Consider the following 23,714-nt stretch of genomic DNA (forward strand, 5'->3'; position numbering starts at 1 on the left):
TGTAAAATGCAAATGTATCTATAAAAATGTGTTGCTCTCCTCTTAAACAACTAGCAATCATTGAGGTGTTGGGGATTGGGTGCAAAGCTCTTATAAAGCCAAAAAGAAAATTGATTTCTCTTAACTCTTGTACCTGAGTCAGCTGTATTGCAACCTCATGGCTGTGGGTAACACTTCTCTTGTCCTGTGCTCCATTTCTGCATGTGTCAATGAATCCCTCATCGAGGAATCCCCCAGGTCTGGGGATGAATCTCTTGGAGCTGCAGCATGGAACTCGTGGACAGGTTTGCAGTAAGCTGATGCCCTCTGCTGGGTATGAGGGACTCGAGACACGTAAATTCCCTGTTTCAGAGCAGGATAATGGCACAAAACTCCTCCAGAGAGTGAACTGGACAGTTTAATGGCAAGGGCTTACACACACTTCCCTACAGTATTTTTTAATGCATGTTGGAGGACAGCTGATGATTTGAAATCTAATTGCAGTGAATGAGAAACAGTGGTTCTGGTTCTGGCTTCCACATTGGTGAATATTAGATTTATATTATTATTTATATTTATAGTAACAATAACAACAACAATAACAATAATAATAATAATAATAATAAAAATATACCTAAATAAATTAATAAATGTATTTATATTATATATATTTATATATATTTAAATATATATTTATATATTTAAATATATATTTATATATTTAATATATATTTATATTTATATATTTGTATATTTATATTATATAAAATATATTTGTATTATATAATAAATATATAAATAAATATATTTATAGTAATATTAAAATATTATTTCTATTTAAATAATATTATTTATATTATTTATATTGGATTTTATTAATTGTAATTAATGATCTTTGAACATGTTAATTTCAATAAACTGTTCCTCTACTATCAGCTGGATTTAAAACAATGTATAATTTGAAGCCGGAGAGAAGTGTCTGAAATTTAAATATAAAGGGGCCTTGAAATAAAGTCGGATTAGTGTGGTTAGAAACCAGTATAAAGAGGAACAAATCTTTCAGAATGTTTGCTGAAGAGTTACTGGGGAAAAAGACCTGGATCATGAGGGACAAGCTACCTTATGTCAGCACATCCTAAATTCCACTGAGAGATCAGTCGAGAAATGCTGCATTTATTGAGACACAAATATGACAAAAGTAATTCTGATTTTAGGGGAAAACTGGAAATTGTGTGTTTGTGTTTTGTGGAGACTGAGAACTCTTAAGGCCTTGATGCTGACTGCAGCTCACTGTAGCTGTTTCTGTCACACACCAAGTGACAAATGTCCACTTAACCTCTCTGGAGCTCTGTCACTCCATGAGAGCGTTTGTGCAGTGTCTATTGCTCCATTCTGGCTAATATGAGTAATGCCTATGAGAAAAAGGCTAAAAGGAACATTAAAACAGAACTAAAATAGGTACAAATTTGTCACCTTAACTGTTTTTCTTTTCCCTTAGAAGTTCTAATTCTGACTTCTGGGTTTACAAAACTACAATTTTTGTGTAGGTCTGCCCACCTCCAGTTCTTTCGGATGTCTTGAATGGTAAGAGATTCAGAAGTTAGAAGTTGTCTTATGATATTTACTGAAGTAATGAATGCAATTTATCAAAAAATCCCAAATTCATACTATGTCTAAAGATAAGGTCATAACATATTTCCAAAGATAAATGTCTTTTTGTAACTTAATGCTGAAAAAAATAATGCAAACCTTCTCTGAGTTAATTACCTGACTGCACTATCCTGTTATTTGAGTATTTAACACAAATAATCCCAAGGGATACTTAAATAGTTTTAAACTTTCAGCTTCAGAAAAGGGCATATCCTGTCTCTGGTTTGACCACAGGGTTGTGTGGCAGTATCCACAGGGTAAACAGAAGAACCCTCACTGACTTTTGAAAATGTTAAATTTGACCATGTTCTAAACTTGAAGTGAAGTCTGCTCTGTGTGAGAAAGAGTGTAAAGGACTGGCTTGGTTTCTTACAAGACCAAGGAGCTTCTGTTCAATAAACTCAACATGATTCATGGGATATGTATTCTTCATAAACCAGAGTCTTTTATTGCCATTGATTTTTGTCTCTTGAATATGTAAACTTTGCCAAGGCATAAATTTTTGCAATTAATGCCAAAAGGGAAGTTTTAATACAGCCACTGAGGTACACCTGCAGTTGGCTTCAATGCATGCAGAGCTTAAAAGTGGTTATGAATTTAATTATGTATTTTGGATTTAATGGGAAGTAGTTGTTTCCTTTGGCTCTAAAATAATGTCCTGTTTAACAGGCTTAGCTGGAAGTACCTGTGTGGCTGGGAGTCACATGCACTCAGTTTAGATGACAGCAAAATAGATAGTGTGGTGTTTATAAAAACAGAGAAATTCATGCTGTAAGGGTAAAGTTTGACTGGTAGCAATGTCTTCTAAGAGAAAAATTATTGTGGAACAAATGGAACTGTATAAAAACGTGCTACTGAACTTAGCAACACACTACAGCCTAGGCATGTTAAGGAAATGCAGCTAAATGGAAATGTCCTAAATATGTTAGGAGGACATTGTGAACAGCCAACACCAAAACATATTTTACCAGAGAAAAACCTACACCCTAAGAGTCCTTAGGGACAGTACCCACTACTTGATGCAGGATTTTAGTCAAACAGCAGTCCTGTGCATTGTTAGGAAACAAATGTTTTATTTGGGAAAGTAATCACCTGCTAATGCATCTGTAAAATGAGAGGCTGAATGTACTAAATTTGCAAAGATTTAATGGAGATAGACAAATACAGTTCTAATAATGAGATGCTCCAGGCAACTTAAGTTACTGGTAGTTACTGAATACAAAATCTGGCTGTGGACCTGAAGTGGTTACACTCATCACACACATGGAAGCCTGTTAAGTTTATTAACAGTGGGTACTACCAACTCTGGTCTAATTAAAACAAATAATAAACACACATAAATGGTTACTCAACCAGATTTTCCCCTCTCACTCTCATGGAAGTTACCTGCTTGTATTTTCACCTAACTCAAAAGACTGCTTAAGAGATGAAACAGTGAGACACATCCACTGCAACTGCCAATGCTCTGACCAAAAAACACAAGAGTCTCATTATTTTTTATAACAGATTTAATAAAAATGTAGCATCTCCGTGCTTATACTCCAGGAGGACCAGCAGATGTCAGCATAAACTCAAAGCATAACTTTGGATTTTGGCAATGCAACATTCATGACACTTACCAGAACAGAAAAAAAGCACAAAGAAAGATTATACAACTTTACCAAGTAAGTCTGCAAGAAGTTAACAGAATTATTGAAAAAGTGTGATCCAACAAACATGCAGATCTTCCGAGTCATCAAACAGGAAATTTATACAAAACACAACAAAAACACAAAGACTAAAAATGTTACTAAGACTTTGTTTATAAAATACTTTCAATAAGCTTTGTTATAGTGTAGAAGTTTAGTATTATGAGGAAAGATAATGTACCAACCAAAGAAACCCCATTCATCTGGGGTTTTTGGTAACAGTCTAGACAACCTTGGTTTGGAAACAGACACACAAGTTCATTTTAGCTGCATATAAACCTTTAAAATCAGTAAAAAGAGGAAAAAGCAGGGAAAGGGCTGCTGAAGTACTGGTTCAGCCCAATTACAGACTGGTAACAGAGCAAAATTATTTTAATTTTGTTCTACAGAAACCAACAAAGTAATGAACAATACTTTAACCTGTCAATGCCTTGACAGGTTAATTTCAGTATTTTAATATGAATTAATATTAAATTAATTAATATGAATTAATATAAATTCATATCCTTAAGAAGTTATAAGGATAACTTGATCTCAAATCCCAGCAACTGGGATGCGATCTCAACAACTAAATGCTTTTGACTCCCTTTTAAGTGAATAGGATTGGATTTGTCAGATGTAGCTTCAATACTCTATAGAAGATGCAGTATTCACTATTAATATTAAAAAGAGAACTTCATTAATACTGCATGTAAATTCCTTGAGAACTTTCACAGCATTTCACACAAATGGTGTGAAATGGTACATTCTATAAATGGTACATTCTATGAAATAATGTATGAAAGAATAGTGAGTGACTCAGGATAGATCACATTAGAATTTAGCACCTTATGTTACTGAATATTGTGTGTTGAATTCAACACACCTGAATACAAGTGAGATCTTACCTGGATGACTAAGAAGCCTGAGTACAATGCAGACTCAAGTGATCATAATCACACTGAAAATCACTGTGAAAGTGAGCGCATTCATCACGTGGATCGTGACAAATCCCAACAGCTTCCATTAAACAGCTAAAAGCTGAATGTGCTGTGTTTAACCAACACAGGGGCAGTCAGGATTCAACAATTCACACACACACTACCCAACGTGCTTGTTTCTAATGATCTCTCCTCCCTCGATCTCGATCTGCTCGTAGAGCCACTTGCGGTCACAGCGACATTCCGTGCCGCACTTGTTGGAGCCGCACTTGGGGCAGGCGTAGAAGCAGCCCAGGCAATCCTCATCCAGGCAGTCACACAGGTCCATCCCACTGTACAGCAGCAGGCCCTGGCTGTCGTACACTTTACTCTTGGCTGGTATAACTTGCCTGTGCAATGAAAAACAATTAAGTTATTTCCTGTGTTAAAATCCGTTTGGTATTTTGCTGTCAAGTTGCTGATATTTGTGGGGGGAGGTTTGCTTTCTTCAGGTGTTCACGTTAACACTGTTAATTTCCAAGATAAACATATCTCACTGTATTTGATAACATTTTTCAGTCCTAATTGTATCTCCACTCTGTGCCCAAACTAAGCAAAAGAAACGGAGGGAGAGGGAAGGATGTGTAGCTGGTGAGCAGTACATTCAGTTTCTGTCTCTGTCTGATACAGTTTAGGTGGAGAGCAGAGGCAATGCATTAATGCGACATCAGTCACATTAGAAGGTTGTAACTTGTTATCCAGTAATATCCAGTTTGGATATTAACTTTATCAAAAGGAAGGGAAGGTTCTAACTTGCACACTTTTGTTTACCAAGTGTAAAACTACTTAGTTTACAGAAAGATGATAAGCAATATTTGAAGTGTAGCCTACTAGATCTTACTGTATTAAAATTTGTCTTATTATCAGAATTTTAGTTTATGCATGTATTCATAGCTACATCTATGGTCTGTGTAGCATTGTGCCCCACAAATACCTTTTTCTGTTTGCCTGAAATATGAACTGTAAGCTAATGTATTATCTTCTCTTTTATTTATCTCAGTTATAAGAGTGATCTTCAACATCCCTAAAAACCAGGAACCGAATCCATACACACACAAACGTCCACACAGATAATGTTACAGGCTGACCATCAAGGCTATTTTATTTTCAAATTAAAGTTTATGTAAATACAACAAATTACCTGTCTGAATTAAACAGTGAGATTTTTGTTTGCAGCCTTCTTTTTTCCCTTTTACTGGTCTCTGGAGTGAATTCTGTCTGTCGTCCTGGGTTAGCAAACTGGAGAGACTTTAAAGCCTTAGCTGTACGCCCCTGAAAAAAGAGAAAATGTCAATTATAAATACAACTCTTAATTCTTTAATTTCCCAGGAGAAACAAGTCTTAAAATCTTTATGCTGGAGAACTATACCTGTCTCTGACCCCAGCAACACAATGTTTGTGGTAGCAGTTTAACCAATGCTTTCAAATCATCCTGCTATCAGCCTGCTAATCATACTGACATAGAACTGAAAAATACAGATGGGGAGCAGCCCCTAGAACGCAACTCCTCTTTGCACAGGGTGCATACAGACAAGCTCTTGCACAGATTCCCTTGTTCACAGCCTGAACAATGCACCCAACAAAGCACCAGCCACATTCCAAGCTCAGCACGTGGAAAACTGTCCTCCCACACCAGTTCATCACTGCCCCTGACCAAATGCCACGGCCTTCACAGCCCAGACACCACAACAAGAGTACACTTAATTCACCTCAGTGAAGGCTCATTTCATAATGAACTGCAAGAACTCTTTTTTTTCTTTTTGTTTTTAACTGAAGAGACATCTTTAGAAGCAACTTCTGCAGTGTTAAGTTTCGAGCACAGGAGTTTGCTGTTTTCAAGGCTTGAATAACATCTTAAAATACCAACAGCAGTCTGGTATTTACATGAATTTGTGAGTCAGTCACCCTAGTAGACACAACTTTCAAAACTTAGAGGTCATATTACTTGAGAAGAATATTTTTAAGGTTCTCCAAATAAAGGTTTAAATACAGTAAACTCTTGCCCATCTAAAAGACTACATCCTTTCTTGTTTCTAGGAGAGAAAAATTTAATTTATTTATTTGGTAGTTATAGGAACTCCAATAGCTTGCAGAGTACAGTGGGGATGAGAAAACTGATCTATATACATACATCTGGATCCAGTTTTCTTCTTTGTCGCTCCTCAGGTTCCACATCCACACTTCCATTTATTATCTGCATGCATTTGGGACAAAGCTTCCAACCAGGAACAAACTGTCTTCCAAACTTGGCACTCAGAAAAGCTGCATCATCTAAGTCAATTGCTCGCAAGTTTTTCTTTGATAGTTTCCTGTGTATGTTAAAGGGATCACAACAGGATTTTTGTAAGTCTTCAAATCTTTCAATGTAAATTTTTGCATGGTGGAAGCAGATTGTGTTGTTCTCTGAGAGGGTTATTCCAGTCCTAAGCTGAAGCAGCAGGAGGTCTGATGAAGATACATCTTGTTTAGTCTTGAAGCCAGTGTGACGGGTGTAATAGGTCTTGTGGCATTCATTGGTAGCTTGAAGCTGGACTCCAACTGAACAAGGATCCATTTCACTTTATCAGAACAATTTTTTTCATTTATTTTGCCTAGTATGAATTCTTTGAAGCCTTTAGGAGCTTCTGTAAAGATCACTCTAGAGAAAGCATTAAAATCAATCAGATTTGCAGTGCAAACTTTTATCCGTAAGACATATTGGACTTAAGTAAATAAATTATAGCCTTCTAGTCCAGGTAAAACTAAAAAGATACTAAATTTATTCTGGAATAAACCATGCATCTTTGATTCCTTTCAGAGGCTTTGTTTTTTCCCTAAAGCAAGTATCTATTCAAAATATTTAATAGCATTACTTTCCCAAAAGCAATCTGGGAGCAAGGTAGGAGGTGGATGAATTGTTCACAAAGCAGCCTGCTCTGGTCATTGGTTTTCCTGGGAACCTCTCTTGGGACAATCCCTTCTAGTCAAGACCCAACTGCCCACAGCAATGGAGTGCTGATGCCTAAACAATTCACCTGTCCTGCTTCCAAGGAGATTCTAAGGGGGAAAAAAAAGCTGCAGAAGGCAGGCTGCACAGGCTGGCTGATGTCAGTCTGCAACTCTCATCCAGCAGCACTCTTTGCACATTTCTCCCATGTACATCAGGTGCAGGTCAACACCCTGGATCAACCTGAGCCTTTCCAAGAACCAGTCTGGTGTATGCAGGAAGGCTGGCAGTTCCAGATAGGTGCAGTTTTGGGGTCACACGCCCTTTGTGTGCAGCCCCCTGTTGGGCAGATATCAAAGTTATATACTAATGCCAAATTAAATTACCAAATGCCAAGTGAGCCACTGCACACTGGTCTCACACCCTGGCTGAAGTTTGTTGCTAGCCCAGTGCTGGTCCAAACACACCAGAGCCTGAGCCCATCTTGTTCTACTTTCCACTGCAACATAAAAAACAAACTTCTACCAAAAGAAAGGAATCACTTCCTCTCAAATCCTCCAAGAACCTTAATTACAATGACTGTAGCTTAACTGGGATGTTTATGTTCACCTACACCCTGTTCTGCAAGGGCAAACCCCAGAAAACTGGAAAAGGAGTGTATGGTTGTGTCTGGGATAGAGTTAAACTCTGCACAGTAGCTGGTGTGGGGCTGTGTTTTGGGTTTGTGACCAAAACAGTGATGCTGATGTTTCAGTAGGGCTCACACAGCATCCCAGCCTGTTCTGCCTCTCACCCTGCCAGAGTGGGGCTGGGAGTACACAAGAAGTTGGGAAGGGAAGGAGCCAGGACAGCTGACCCCAAGGGACCCAAAAGATATTCTAGAGCACAGGGCCTCATGCTGGGCAGTGAAGTGGAGGCTGGTGGGGAGGGGTTGCTGGGAATGGCTGAGCATTGATCAGCTGGTGCTGAGCGATTGTTTTCACTTGCACTGCTTGGTTTTTTCTTGGCTTTTACTTTCTGCTCTTTTTTTTTTTCTTTTTAATTTTCCTTACAATATTTTTAAAAACATTTTTTCATTATTAAGCTGTTTCAGCCCCAGCTTTCTCACCTTTCTCTTTCTGATCCTCCCTGCAGTGAGGGGGATGAGTGAATGACTGTGTGGTGCTTTGCTGCCAGCTGGGGTTAAATTACAACACACATTTATTTGTTCTAACCACTGAACAGGGTAATACAGCCTTTTAATCAATAAAAGTATCTACCACCTGTCCAGTGCTAAAGAGTCTGGGATTCTACTTTCAATAAAATCAAACCAAACAGCACCATACACAATCTAATGACATGAAATGTGTAAGTTTAGCCAATATATAGAAATATGAACATGGCAGTGCAAGAGCTTAAAAGAGAATAATAAGGCAACAGGATTTTTAGAATTAATCTGAAAAGCCACTGATTGGAGCATTTTTGCAGCAGAAATGCTCTGGAGTGCAATACTTCAGTTTTTCCGAAGCAGATGTTTATACCTGAAGCAACTACACATTTCCATACGTTAAACTGTATGCACAGAAAGGTCTTGCATCGGACATGATATTTTCTAGCGATTTAACTGATGCAAATATAAATAACCTGAGAGGGCCAGTAAACTTGTCTGAAAATGTAATTTTGTATCTGATTCCAGACACAACTGGTTCTAACTGAAGGACCATTTTAAACCAAGTTTTCTCAGCCTATTGTTAGGAATGCTACAACCTTCACATTTAAATTAATGTAAGAAAAACAGAAGCACAAAGAGTCCTGAATGTAGAGGCACTACATAAAATGCTTTAAAGCTTCAGTTTGCAGAAAAGAATGTGCGAGTTTCGCTCTGAAAACCATGCAAACTCAGTTCTGTCTTTTTGCAAGTGATCTGAAAATACAAAGACTTAAATATTCTAATACTTAACACTGATTTCTCAGATCAAAACCTAAATCCTGTATTTTTAGGGCTAGACCTAGTTGCTAGGCCAACTGAACTCTTCACTCAAATTTCTGTAGGCTAAGTTAACTCCTGAAGTTTTGTGCTTTTCAGATCTGCACTGAATAATAATAAACATAAGAAGGGTAGATGTCAATGAAATTTAAAAAAATTCTTATTTTCAGTGTCTGCTGAGCACTGACTGTGCTAAGTTCTACTACACAAAAGTTCCACTGCCTTTGCCTATTTTTGCACTTTTACTTCAGTACTGACTTTGAATGATTTTTTAATTTTTTTTAAAAGACCACCTATCAAACTTCACCATCCTAGTGAACCAGCTCTAAATGACAATCTTTTTTTATTAGCTGCACAAAGTTTGTGTTTCAAGCCAAGGTAACTGGAACTGTTAATGATCGAAGTTCACTGCAGCTGAGTTAACATTTTAACAGCAATTTAGGCAATACCAAATAACTTTACCCAAAGAAGTCTGTTACAGGCTCTGCATCAAGCCTGCTTCAGGTGCTAACACGCATTTTTGACCGATTCTTGCTGTGGAAAGTGGGATTTGTGTATGGCTGAAAAACACTAGGGCAATATACAAGTGATGGTCGAAATTTTCAAAATTTGCAGATTGATTTTAAGTCAGGACTCTTCGAAGATGTGCTTATTGAGAAACCAAATTTGTTTTGTATGGAAAAAAACAAAAACAAATAGTTATTACAATGCTATCCCTGTCAGGCATCTGTTTTGACCGCTGACTATGCTATGTGATATTCCCTGTATTAAACTGCAGAAGAGCACAACAGCTCTGTCACCTCAATTTGTTCAATGACACAACTCCTGACGCAACTTAGGGATCTCATCCACTTAATTCGCAGGAATTATTGGTGGAAGCTTCAAGGCGTTTCTTTTCTCCTCTTAGGACGAGCACACGGCTGCTTTTCCTGTGAACTCTCCTTGGTGGAAAGAGGAAAGCGCTTGAAACCCCAAACCCCAAGGTTTGTACGTGCACCTGAGCAATGGTTAAGCAGCGCTCACCGTCCCACACGCCAGAGTCCGGAGGAAAGCCTCGATGAGGGGAGCCCTGGCAGGGAGGAACGCGCCTCACACGGGCAGCGCTGGCCTGAAACGGCCCCGAGAAAGAAAGGCCCGGCTCCTCCGCTGCCGGACGTGGGCCCTCAGGGCCGCCCCGGTACCTCCCCGCGGGCTGTGTCCCGCCGTGCCGGTACCTCCCCGCGGTGTCTGTCCCGCCGTGTGGGCTGTGTCCCGCCGTGCCGAACCCTGGCCCTGAGCTCCGTCCCTGCGCGCTGCCCGGCGGGCGGCGGCCATGAACGGCCCCTCACCACAGAGCCGCGGGGAGCGGGGCGGCGCTTCCGCCCGGCGGCCTGGACAGCGACACCTGGCGGCGCGGAGGCCGCGGCCCGGGCCCGTGGTGCCCGGCGCCTCACAGGGTTTACCGGCGCTTCACAGGGTTTACCGGCGCTTCACAGGGTTTACCGGCGCTTCCCGGTGTTTATCGACACGGGCGGCGGGGCCGGGGCCGGAGCTGAGTGAACACGCCCGGCGGCGGCCGGTGAGCTGAGGGCCGCGGCCCGCTGCAGCCTCCGCCGGGCCGCAGTGCGGCGGGGACGCGGCTGAGGGAGGTGGGCACTGAACGGGCCGGGGCCGCAGCTGGGGCTCGGGAATGCCCTGTGCTATCCCGGGAGTGCCCGGTGGTGTCCTGGGAATGCCCTGTGTTGTCCCGGAAATTCCCTGTGCTGTCCCGGGAGTCACCTGTGATTCCCCCAGGTCCCTCAGACACACGCGCCTCACCCCGGCCCTGTTCCTTGTTTTAAATAAAACCAAGCCCTCCCAAATCTGTCTCTTCATTTAGGGGAAAAACCCAGCACGGCCTTTTGAATGCCTGTCAAAAGTCTGTTACTCTTTTTGGTTGGTTGGGTTTGGGTTTTTTGGTTGGTTGGCTTTTTAAAATAAATTCTGCTATGTCTTCAAGAGGCGCCTGGTGTGGGATGATCTTGAAGGTCTCTTCCAGCTTTGATGCTTCTATGAAAACTTCATGACCTCCTCAGGGAGGAGATAGGAAATTTTGACCAGCCTTTATTTGGTCCACATCTAGGCAGTGACAGCACACCCTAATTATTCTTGGAGTTTTTAGAACAAAGATGGTAATAAACAGAACACAGTTGCCCTAATAAGTACCTTAAATTTAGAATACCGATCCTAGTTTCAAATTATGATGGTGTTTGTGATATCTAAAAGAAAGCCTTAAATTACATCTTAATGTCCATACAAAGTTTTTGTTGGTTTAAATAAATAATTTCTATCTGGCTTTCCAACAGATCTCCAGTGGATGTTAATAGTAAGAAAACTGAATCTTAGGGCAAATATAGAAAGGCATGGCAAGAACCTAGAAAAAGAGTTTTAGTGAGCCACAGAAACTGGTGTAAGTAACAGAACATTGAGTTCCTTGGGGTTTCACACAGCTTTGCTGACACCTAGTTATAAGCAAATCATTTGGGACTGAGATGAGGCAGCAATTTGGGTAATAGAAGCCCAGCTTGATTAGTTATAAATATTTGGGTACAGAGCGAAGTGCTCTCTTGAGATCTAGTGGTAGTTTTTTATGACTTTGGTATATTTTTGCTATGCTTTTATGTATTTGAAAATGAAGTACTGAGTCCAACAGGGCACATGGAGCAGGAGCATCACAAAAGACCCAAAGCAGCAAAGTGGTTTTTATTTGATTTTTTTTGAAGTCTCTTATTTACAGTAGCCTTCATCAGTACTAGGAAAGAGATTAGGGAGAGGATATTTTCATGTAGAAATATGACACTGAAATTGCCTTTAGAATGCAAGACTAAAAATCAAGATATCTTTTCACCTAACTTTTTGAACAGTGCTGAAGAATTGGTGGGATTGTGGTCTGAAAAGAATTAAAAGCCTGTGCAGACATTATTTTATCCTTGCCTCAGGAGATATCCAGGGTTCTAAAGCATGGAAATGTAAAGCTTTAATATGTGGGAGTAACAGCATGTAGCTTGTGCTGTTTGTTGTTTCTCCATCTGACCATTAAAGAAAACCATTATAAATTTCATATATATAGCTTAAGTGATGCAGTGGCTGAGTGATGACAGAGAGACTGGGAAGTGCTATCATTCAATAAAGCTTCAGTAAGGCTGCTTCTGCTGACTTGTGTGGCTTAGGATGAAATATATGGAGTTAATGAAGGGGAATAATTCATGAGAGGAGATATCTGAGATACAGGTTGTGACATCAATTTGTATAACATAAATATAGGAAGAGCAGTGAGGTGTATTCACTTTTTCAGCATTAGTGTCGATATGTGAGGCTGACTGTATAGGGCTGGTTTCAGGTTAGCTGGGAATTAACTTGTAACAAATCTGCCAGCCATGGATTTAGATTGGTTTTGGTTGATCACATTAGCTTTCCTCTGTGGAAATGGAATGGTGCCTTAATGAGGGAGAACTATCTCATTGTTTTGGTTTTTTTTTAAACATTTGTGTCAAATAGAAATAAAATATCCATATTATTATATTTGACATATTTGATAAAGAGAATGAAATCTAATTGTGGTTATATATTTTTGCTACCATGAGGGATCCTATTACTTTTCTTCAAGGCAAACATCTCTCTGTCTAGCTCAAAATGTGCTGGAACATCAAGTAGGCATAGATGTTGTCTGCTTTCAGTTCCTCTATGATTTTCTTATAAAATATTGTCATCTACTCTTTCAAAAACATGAATTCACAGATATAGAGAGCAATTGTTGCAAGGAAAAAGGCAGGAAAAAGCTGATAGTTTTGGTAAGGAGCATTTAGACATAACATGGAAAAAGGAAAATAAGTAGCCTACATGAGCTTTTCCTTGTAGAAAATATGATGCCAAGTGCTGCATTTTATCTAAAAGTCATGAACTAATGTCACAAACAGAATTTACACTTTGGTGTGTGTAAGCCTGGATAACACCATAAAATTCATTTAAAAATTCTTAACAATTACCTTTGCATGTTTTGTAGCATACTAATAAGTTTTATTTTGTTAGATATGGATATAATAGCATGCATGTACTGGCTTAAATTGCTCTCTGGCCTGGTTGTTCTGTTTTTAAATTTTAATTTGGCAATGATATGAAGATTTCTGACTATTTTAAGAGTTTGCATTTAAATTTTGGCACATAACTGTTAGATATTTGGCTTCATATAAAGCTTAAGTTTTTAAGGTATCTGGAAATAATAGAAATTCTGTCATGCTAAAAAAGAATTAAAATCCCCCTCAACACTTTGACTGTTGTGTCATGAAGAGAATCCTCTGCTTTACTGGCATCTGACCTTGGGATGCCTCTTTGGGAATCTTCTGCCCTTTCCAGGCTGATTTCGTGACAGTCCTTATAAATTTATTGCCTGGAACATTCTGTCTCTCTGCTCAGTGAGATCTTTGTGTTGAGGAGGATTTTGGCTGCTGCTTCCAGTCTGCTCCTCTTGCCTGAGCAACTTCACAGATGATATAGCATCACCCTGTTGCTATTCTGTGTTCTTTGCTTTGGGGCTGAAGAGAACGTGCTCAGAAACTTGGATATCTGTCCTTTGGAATTAGTGCAGCGACTCTGCCAGTCTGGATCTCATTTGGGATACAAACCCAATGTTTGGGAATTTCCTTTACCCATCTCTAAAGGTATTGAATTTATTTCTGATTCAAAAAGCAGGGACATTACTAACAGAAATCTCATTCAGTCTCTTTCTAGTCACTTCCAGAGCAACTAATCCTTGCACAGACCTAAGGCAGTCACTGCTTACTGACTGGTAACACGTTGGGGTGTTCAAGGAATTTAGGGTTTGTCCTTTCCTAAGAAAAACGTCCTCTCCGTGCTTGGCTTGATGGAAAATGAAGGTTGTTAATCTGACAACTGGTGAAGAATCAAATAGGGAAAACTACTTTTTTTTTGAATTGGTGCATGCTGAATCATTTGTCTGGGTGCTACTTCTCTCCCCAGCGCACCCTGATGTCCCAGAGCAAAGAGAACAGATCATGAATAAATGTTGTGAGTGGGCTTTGTGTCAGAGTGTAACTGTGGATTTATGGATCATACACCAGGAAGCCTTCCACGATTTTTGCCTATTTAATAGTAGGGTTTGATTCATGGTTACTCTGCATTTCTTTGATGCTGTTTGCCACAGAGAACAAGCTCTAAGGCTGCCTTAACTGAACACAAAGCTGAGGAGAAGAAACTAACAGGTCGGCATTTAGGTCACGAATTGTTGGTTCTGTAGCTGCCACCAGCCAGTGAAAAGCACTCTAGTTAAAGTCCTAATTTTGGGAAACCTATCCAGAAAAATAGCTAGCAGTGATTATTAGCCATTTTATGGAATCCCTTGTGTATGATATTGTCTGTAAAGGGAGAAATTTTCCTGTGATATTTTTATTCAAGGAAAACATTTACTCTGTTGACATGGCTATACAGGCATAACACTGCTACTATGTATGGGGAACTGATGCATACTATATTTAAAAAGGATATTTTCCAGGGCAAATCACATCTATCTTAACGATCACCAGTTTGTTACCTCATTGAGAAAGTCCTTAGCAATATTACTTAGAGAAGTTGGCTTGCTGAAATCCTCAATGGCTTGCTGAAATCCCGAAGCACACCGGTAGCAAAGTAAGAACAGCACCTCACAAGCCTCAGTGTAGACTACGGTTTGAGATTTCCTGTGCAAGGTACTGTTGTTGCAAGTGTGCTGGTGTAATTCACATGGGACACATGTTTTAGAATAGCTTGTGGTTTAGTGAGGCCCTACTGCAAGAGGATCTTTGCTTGATAAGTTTTCTATTCCTAACGCATCGGTCCTTCCATGCTTCCCCAGTTCCACTCATGGAACAGCGAGTCCTGAAGTGTTTGTGACAGGGAATGTCAGGAACTTCCATTTGACTATGAACTGAGTTGCACATATTCTTGTCAAACATAAAGTCTTGGTATTAAAATGGTCACTGCAGCTGGGTGTATGCACAAACCAAAAAAGAAATGTTTCTGTGAACTTACGTTTTTTTTTCAGTCGGCTTCTGCTGCAGGGGTTGGGCTCTGCACGAAATTGAGTAACTATTCTTCAGTTGTGCAGTGCTCTGCTCCATGACTCACTGTACATCAAAATTTTCTGTCAGCTGTAGCTATGGGAATTACCATGGTTCCTTGAAATCCTTTAAGAAATAAGACAGTTATCCCATGAAACCTCTACTGAAATCAAGATTATTTATATCTTTTCTATTTTTACATTCAAGAGTGATTTTTTTTTTTTTCTTGAAGCATTGGAGAGTTACATTGTCCATCAGTTTTATGGTCTTCTGACAAATCACTGACCTAAAACCACACTGTTTGCCCCCTGATTTCATGCCTCATTATGTATTTGGAGAGAAAATGGTCCATTTGTCTCCAATTGATAGGCCTGTTAGCAGGTACCAGCAACTACTGTGAATAGCCCAGTCTAAACATAGCAGTTTTTGACTTGCAGAAACAAATGTAAACCCATTACATATTGCATTAGGCTTTTTAAAAGTGCTCAAACAATCAGATTTGTGGATGCTTTAGCCTCTGTCTGTCTTTGGGACAGACTGACAAATGATGGAAGGAAAGTCAAGTGTTTCCCATCCCCCCATAAAAACCACAGTAAAACGTGTTCAACAACATTTTGTGGATGTACTTTGAAATATCAAAGCCAAAGCTAGGTTAGTTCTTATTATGCTTGCAATGTATGAGCCAGTCTATCCTTTGTTTAGTGTTGTACAGTATAGTAGAAGTTACAGCAACAGTTTCCTTTATAGATTTTATTGAATCCAAGTAACATAAGAGGACACCTCAGCTCCCAGAGGAAATGAATGTAAGTTATTACTAGCAGGTGTGCAGACAAAAGAAAATGTAACTAATCCTAAAGACAACCTAGAAGAAGTTTCTTAGTTTTGACAGTAATTATAAGCTTTGGTTTTTCAAATTAAAAATTTTCATTTTATGCTTTTGTTGAAAGCGAAAAGCCAGGAAAGGTGATACCATGCAACACGCAATTAAAATTTCTTTGTGGAGGCAGTGACATTGTATACTTCACTGAGACTTTCTCTGGTGTCATTCCAGTGCCAACATGGTAGCTGAGGAGAAGGAGAATGTCCTGTGTGTCCTCTGAGTGTGTCCCCATGTGCTCACAAAGGATTGAGGGAAGGCTCCATGTGTGTATCCAGTCCCAGGTTCCCAGGAACAGCTCCAGGCCTGCAGTGTAGCCTCAGCAGTGAGTTGCTTGAGATCCCAGGGTCTTTTTTATACTATATGTGAACACCTTCTAGAATATCTTCAGATAGCTTGTTGAGGCAGCTCATACCATCAGCTGGGTTTACTCATTCATGTCATAACATTCTTTGCTTTCCACTGCCAACTTCAAATGTTCTTTTTAAGTTTTTTCCCTGGGTAAGTTGAGTACCAGCTTCACAATAATGACATGTTGTCATTTTATCTGTAATGGTTTTCTTGCAGCATGTCAGTCTGCTGGTTTGCTTCTGACAAAATTCTGCATTTCCCCAGTAATATTTCTGATATAAGCATTCAGTGTCCTCTAAGAAATCTTTGTTGCTATTGTATGTCAAAGGTTTTATTTCTTGTGCCAGTAATGTGAATTTGCAATGAACTATAACCACTGTTACTGTGAAAAAATAAATTATTCACCATTTAAATAAATTTTTGTTTGGAAAGTCCATGGTTTTCCTGAAATTTATAGTTAGAAAATTGTTAGGATTTTTGCTTCTATTTCTTACTTTGGATCAGCTTAGTATAATTCTCAGATAATTGATTTGCTTTGTATATCCTTGTCAGTACCAATATTTTATTGTCAGGCCACTGTGTTAATTCTCTGTTTATGCAGGACAATAAGTGTTGCTGTGTGACTGAGAATAGATAAAATTAAAATAAATAAAATACTTTTATTTCTTTTAGTCAGTAGCAACATATTTATCCTCTTCTTTTTTTTTACAGTCAAGACTTTTTAAAAATTCACTGAGATGTTTTTATGGTTGCTGAGCAATCCAGCCTCCTCCAAATCTGGTTATATTAGAAGGTATCACATGCTTTTGCATAGCTGATAAAAATGTGCTCAGTGGTGACTGAAATCCTAGAGAAATCACGATTTCACGATGCCGTGGGGTTCATTTTGATTCTGAAATTTTCTTCAAGTGATTCTGAAGTGCAAGGAACAGTTCTGTTATTGGGAATGATAGCATTTTATTGAGACTCCAGGCTTTCATTCTTTAGCAGGAACAGAAAGATTCCCATTATCTGCTTGTCCAGTTGATGTCTAATCATCTGGACATCATTTCAGGCTTCCAGCTGTAAGACAGTTGCTAATTGCTTTGAACACATCTCCTTGTACTTTTTCAGTTTTTATTTTCAAAAGAGAAACTGCCTTTTTCTCTTTACAATTTAAGTATTTTAATTGGTGTTTTAAAATATTCATAATTGTGTAGTGACACTTATCTTTCAGATATTTGAAATTCATATAATCCTTTCAGAACATGTTTTGTTTTGCTTTGTTTTTATGACTTTATTGCACTCCAGCTGTAGGAGACAAACATTTGGGCCATTTTTTATGTTGAATTCATGTTATTTTAAATACATAAACATACCACTGGAAGAGTTCCTTAATTATTCACTTTAATAGACTGTGACCAAAATGTTGTTTTGCTTTTGTGTAATTTCCTTTTCTATTCTGTAATCTCAGTGTTTATGGTGGTTTTTATTGCTTTTTTTCTCCTTTGTTTTGAAGCCTATGCATATTATCCAGCCTCTTTGCAGTACAATGCTAAAATGAGTGGCAGAATTTTAAAAGTCTCCAGGACTCTTAGTCTTGATGATAAACATTCATTCACTATCTATCTATGGATTTTGGAATATTTGGAAGTCCTTGGAGAAGTCCTTAGTGTCTCAAAATTCATTAGCTTTGTATAAGTGTCCAACTGTCCTATTTTGGAAGCCAGGAGCCATGTTTATGTTCTACAACTTGCATGTGTCAAGTGCTGCATAAAAAAAATAGAGCAAACAAAAGAATTGAATTCTTCTATTGTTGCAAGGAAATGGGTGCTAGGAAACCTGTCCAGAAAATGGTTCAGCAAATAAATTCTGTGTGATGTAGGCTGAGAAAATTTCTGCCTCAAAGGGCTACTTCATATTGTTGGTATTTTATAGCCTCTTAGAAATTCTCAGCTGGAATCATTACAATTTTGTTATGTATTGATCTGACTGGAGAGATGTTTTAAATCTGGATTTTTACCTGGGTCTTGTCAAAATCCAGAGACACTTGAAAGATCCTGGTGTGCAGGCTCATCCTAAGATTAGTGGTTTCTCAAGTAAGGGACATGAAAAAGAACTTTCAGAATTTTCAGTCTCAGGAGAAGTGTTCTCATAAATTAATGTTTTGTGTATTTATCAGGTTTCTCAGATTGTAAATGCTTTTTTGTTTTTCACTCTCTGGAGTGGTACAACACAGTGAAGTACACAGAAGCATCTGCTTTGTTCTGGGTTTGTTCCCATGAGGTAACTTGTACTCTGCACAGTGGTACATTCTTCTGCTGCAGGAGGGGGAAGCTAATTTTGTGAAGTGAAATATGGTCACTGTGTACTGTGCTTGGATCAGGGTGAGTGCTCTGGAGTTAGGTCAGACTTGGATTCAATGGTTTGTGTTCAGTGTGGGTTTTGTGCCTTAGCACTGGTAGTTTTTTATTTGTTTGTCTGCTTGTTTTGTAACAATGGAAAGCACCAGAAAATAATGGTGGACATATAAAAAAAGTAGAATAAAGTTTTTGTGTTTGGGAATGGATTATTTATGATGCCAAAGAGGATGGGTACTAATTGTTTTGACTTGTCTTTACTCTCCAGATAGTACCATGACTAACAGAAAAGAGGCAATATGCTCTGTTACAGTCATTTGCATGGAAAAACTGTCTAACTATCCAATCCTTTTCAGACTCTTGTCTCCCCTAGCACCAAATGATGTCTGAATTATCATTTTTCAAGCAGGCTGATGCCTGTACAGTGCAACCCGGTGGGAAAAGTTCTTGAGCTTTGCAAAATGTTTAGCTCTGAGAAGCTAAAGCAGATGTTAGTGCAGAAAGAATTTATGCCAGAACTTAGGAGGATGAACAGAAGGTGAAAAGACACCAGAGGAAAACAAAATGAGAGACTAGGCTGGACTGAGGACAGAATATATGGAGGACCATTGAGGATTGACTAAGAACCTAACTTAGAGATGAACTGAGAATGCAGGTTAATAAGACTCAAGGACTGGAAAAGAAAGGATTGAAGTAGAAAGATTAAAAGAACAAAATAAGCAGAAGCCAAATAAATGGAAATAATGGAGGAGTCCAAAGCTCTGAAGTTACTGCAATTTTTCCCCCTCCAGTTAATTTCACTTGATAAAATTATAATGTATGAGAAATCTGGCTTTGATCCTTCTGGCAGTCTAGGTACTCTTGTTTCTCAAAATAGGGAAAATAGCAGGAAGCTCATGTGTTTTAACTTAAGGAACCAAGTATAAGAAATTCCTGTACAATGGTTGCTTTCTCTTTCGTTTATAAAGTAGGAGTTATTTGTCAAGAATACAGAATATACTCTCCTGGTTGCTAGTTTTAGCAACTTAGTATTTTTTTTCTTGTGTTTTTGCTCAATTTTATGAACACTGAGAGCTCAGAATATGGACCCATAAGAGTTAAAATATTAGATAAGACCAGTGGTAGTATCAAACTCTAAATACTCATGTTATTTTGTTTAAACAATTACTTTGAGAAAAAAAAAATGTGGCAAGTGGAAAACAGCTTGGAGGTAACTTGCTTGTAGAGACTGTGTTAAGAATAAGCTTGCCAGCTTTTGTTTCCCTCACATACTGAAGCTAACAAGTTTAAAATTATATGTAATAGTAATGCATGCCCAGAGCTGCAGTGGAGGGAATAAATTACACTGCCATTGCATTAGCAAAAACAGAGACTGAGGCTTTTATTGAGCTTTTCACAGAACTTAATGGAATTTGCAAAAAAAAATTATGAAATACCTTATTCATATTAAAATCTTCTACAATCATAAGCTAAGAAATTATATTTCAAGAGTCTATCCACTCTTCTCCCAAAAGATAATGTTTTGGTTATGAAGAAATTAGGATGTGAGGACTCAAGGATAAGGTATGTGCTACTAAAACATGGTAATTCAAACAGAGGAGGAATTTCTGGCTGTTCATTGTACTAACTGCCTCCATCTCAAATGGTTTCAAAATGTGCACATCATGCTTTTAGGTAAGGCTCACTTCAAGGATGTGTTTACCTCTGAGTAGAAAGCAGTGGCTCTTTGTTGCAGTGAAAAGCAATTGACAGCAGTTGTACAGGAGAAGAATTTCTGTGGGAACCTTCGATTGCAGGTGTATTTATTAACACTGAATTATGATTCAGTATGCCAAGCTTTTCTTTATCCCCCACTCTTCTGGTCTTCAGGAATGTCACTAAGGTTCACAAAGGGAAAGGGCCAAGAACACAAGAGAAGTCAACTCAAATGCTCCTGAGGTGCACTATAAAAGACCCATTCCAGGGATGAAAGTGATGGAAGCACTGACTTGATCCTTTGTTTGTAGGCTGACTTCATCCTTAAAGAAACAAATTAGGTGTGTCAGCAATTACATACTGAAGTTCCATCAGTAGATGGCATCTGGTATCCCAGAGCAGCATGCTTAGTCTTAATAATAAGTTGACAAATCATCACAGTTTCCTCTTTGCATGTTTGACACATCTTTTTCCATTCAGCTCTCTTCAGTGGTACTCTAAAATTTCCATGTGGTGTCACATTGCAAAACCAAAGCTTGAGTGGTTACAAAGTAGCTTCTGATTTGAAGCTGATTGTTTAATTTTAAATGAGGCGATGATAAATTTTAAACTGAGCATGTTTAAAATTTGACAGAAGTATTTGGTGTCATCAGACAATTCTGACATTGCACTTTAGATATACAGATAAATTAATGGGAACTACCACAAGTCTCTCTGTAGTAAAAAGAAAAAGAGAAATCATGGAGTTGAATGGGGACATAAAAAGGAAGGATCAGATTAAAAATCGTGTCTACCTGCTGGGGAGTATATTGCAGCTGTATTTAGACTTAGTTTGTCCTTATCTCAAAATTTTACTTCTTCCTTACCAATTGCCCCTTAATATCCTTCTCAGTATTTTTTAATCCAGCAAATATCTTCTGAACAGCAAGTTCATATTGTATCTTGCAGTTCATGAAAATTCTGCAATCTCTTTGTTAAGGGTCCCTCACCTCTGTTCAGTTCAGGAAGTCTTTACAGCTCTTGCTTTTTCACAGTATTTTCTCCTATGTTGTTTTTTTTTTACCACCAGTACTCTTTTGATACTCAGACAGAGGCACACTCTAGATCAGCTATTCAGTTAGAATCAGCTTTTCACCTGCTACAATGACAGCTTGATCCTGAAATGAGATCAGCCTGCAATGAAGTTACTGGGATCTTCTGTAACAGGTAGGCAGTGTGAATGCCCTAGTGAATGCTCCAATTACACAGATTTTCCTAAAACATTGCTTGTACAAGCCTATCTGCTGCCCAGAGAAGCATTCCCATTAGAGTAGCAGGTGGAAGGCTGTTAATCAACTGAGTTTCTTTTCAAAAAGGTAATTGAAAAATCTTCCTCGGGTTAAGCCTTTACCCTGTTGAAATCAGCAGGTGGATCTGAGTTAGACCTGGCTTGCAGTGCTTCAGTGGAACTAACACAGAGGCAGAAACTGCCATGGGTGTTTGTTTTAACAAGATCTCCCATCATTTCATCTCCAGGAAAGAAGTAGAATACATTAATTAGTTCTTCTAGTGCTTTTTTAACTGGGAGATGAGAGACATTCCTGAGACTGGTAGTTTTCTGTTGATCCCATGATTCTGTGTACCACTGAACAGGACAATGACTGAACAAGTGACAGCTTTGATACAAATCTATTTTATCTGGAAGCAGTGCCTGTAGACTCAGAAACCTGGAATAGTTCTAGCTGTCTAGATTATCTTGCTCAGCCTCTGAGATGTTATAGTTCATTTATCTTTCTCCTGCTGTACAATTCTGTCTCATCTTTTCCCTGAATCCTTCAAGACTGCTTTCCTGCCATAGCCTCTGAGAAGATACTGTCCTAATCTTGGTGTTGTGCTGCCTTACCTGAAATAGGCCTCTGGAATTTCATAGTGCCATGTTTTTACTGCAGAGGTAGCATGCATCAGCTGCACTGGCAATGATTGATGAGAAATTTATCTGACTCTCAGGAGAACACCAAATTAAGTGGCTTTTTTTTTTTGGTTTTAGTTTTTTTCTTTTGGCTAACCATATAATTTTTTTAATTGCACAGAGAGTCTGAGTCGCCATTCTGGTCCTATGCAAATTTTCCCTGTAATTAAATGATATCCTTTTTGGGCCAGTCAGCTTGTGTGGAAAGCATTTCTTCAGCTAGAGAATTTGGTAGGAACTGAATAGGCAGCAGTGGTCAGGATGTAATGGAATTAATTCTGTAGTGACAGTGAGCCTAGAGTTAGGAGTATCCCATACATTTCTCATTTGAACTTTCCTTCTCTATAAAATATCACCTATGAAATGAGTACTTTGTGTTTTCTAAAAGGAAAAATTGTAGTTTTTAATGTTCTTCCTTTTTATTGCCTGTATATGTTTTCTCATATTGCTTCCAAGAACAGAGATAAGGATGTCAGTTTTCTGTGTGCTGGCTGTTTACAGAGGATTTGGTGAGGGCTGAATCCTCCCAGACATGAGCAGGCAAGAAAGGGAAGTGTGCCAGTGTCTGTATTCCTCACCTGGGAATATAATGTGTAATGCCACCTTGTGGAGCTGTGTTATATTTATCCAGAGGAAAATGAGTAATAAATTCTACAAGTTTGCTGGGTGCTTTTCTTTTACCTCAGAGAGAGAGCTACATATTTATCTTTAATAAACTACAGAGCTCTAAAGCTTTATTAAGAAGAGCAAATAATTCATGGCTTCAGAATAACACAAAGGTACTTACAGACAGTTTGTGTGAGGGGGACAATTTAGTATTCTTGATCAACATGTTAAGTATGTCTTTTCATACAACACAATATTCTTCTTATTGACATCATAGGAAAGGAGAATTTTAAGGGAAGATATGAATGAGAATCAGAAAGTCCCTTTCTGGAAGCTCTTGACAGAAAGTATAGAGGTGCCTGTCTAAAAGATTAACAAGAAGATGATGGGAGCTGTCACTGTAGCTTGATTGGAGGCCTCTAAATACTTGATGAGAGGTGATGGGTAGGAAGGATCAGTCATAATGAGCTTTAAATGTGATGGCAAATATCTTATGGTTAATGCAATAGAGAAAGGATGGTCAGCAGAAGGTTGCAAAGAGCAAAGAGATGTTTGGATTGGCAAGCAAGGCTGATGATTTGTGCAACAGCATTCCTCATGAATCTATTATCTGTAAAAAGTGAAAAAGATTTTTACTTTCCTATGTTTTTTTCTATTTG

At 38.6% G+C, this 23,714-nt stretch overlaps 1 protein-coding gene across 4 annotated transcripts; it reads right to left on the reverse strand.

Annotated features, from left to right (window-relative positions):
- Positions 1 to 3,125: 3,125 nt before the first annotated feature.
- Positions 3,126 to 10,486, reverse strand: ARL14EP (ARF like GTPase 14 effector protein). Of its 4 annotated transcripts, none has more exons than XM_088058258.1 (4): positions 10,383 to 10,486; positions 6,408 to 6,914; positions 5,418 to 5,548; positions 3,126 to 4,626 (listed from the first exon to the last, which is right to left on the reverse strand). In XM_088058258.1, the coding sequence occupies exons 2-4, from the start codon at positions 6,828 to 6,830 to the stop codon at positions 4,398 to 4,400; spliced, it is 783 nt and encodes a 260-aa protein (XP_087914384.1). In that variant the 5' UTR covers positions 6,831 to 6,914; positions 10,383 to 10,486; the 3' UTR covers positions 3,126 to 4,397. The 4 variants fall into 4 exon arrangements, with proteins under 4 accessions (XP_087914384.1, XP_005530334.1, XP_014114494.1 ...); XM_005530277.3 differs by having other exon boundaries at positions 10,192 to 10,486; XM_014259019.2 differs by having other exon boundaries at positions 10,166 to 10,486.
- Positions 10,487 to 23,714: the final 13,228 nt, after the last annotated feature.

This window comes from Pseudopodoces humilis, chromosome 7 (genome assembly GCF_049639895.1).
Source record: "Pseudopodoces humilis isolate 2021_Gansu_Grassland_sample_001 chromosome 7, ASM4963989v1, whole genome shotgun sequence".
Classification (NCBI taxonomy): Eukaryota; Metazoa; Chordata; class Aves; order Passeriformes; family Paridae; genus Pseudopodoces; species Pseudopodoces humilis.

Bases quoted from the DNA above. Each gene is read 5' to 3' on its own strand.
- ARL14EP (XM_088058258.1), bottom strand. From the start codon at position 6,830: ATGGATCCTTGTTCAGTTGGAGTCCAGCTTCAAGCTACCAATGAATGC. The intron at 5,549-6,407 runs GTATGTATATAG...CTCTTTTTTCAG, and splicing joins GAAGAAAACTGGATCCAGAT to GGGCGTACAGCTAAGGCTTT. The intron at 4,627-5,417 runs GTAATTTGTTGT...TTCATTGCACAG, and splicing joins TCACTGTTTAATTCAGACAG to GCAAGTTATACCAGCCAAGA.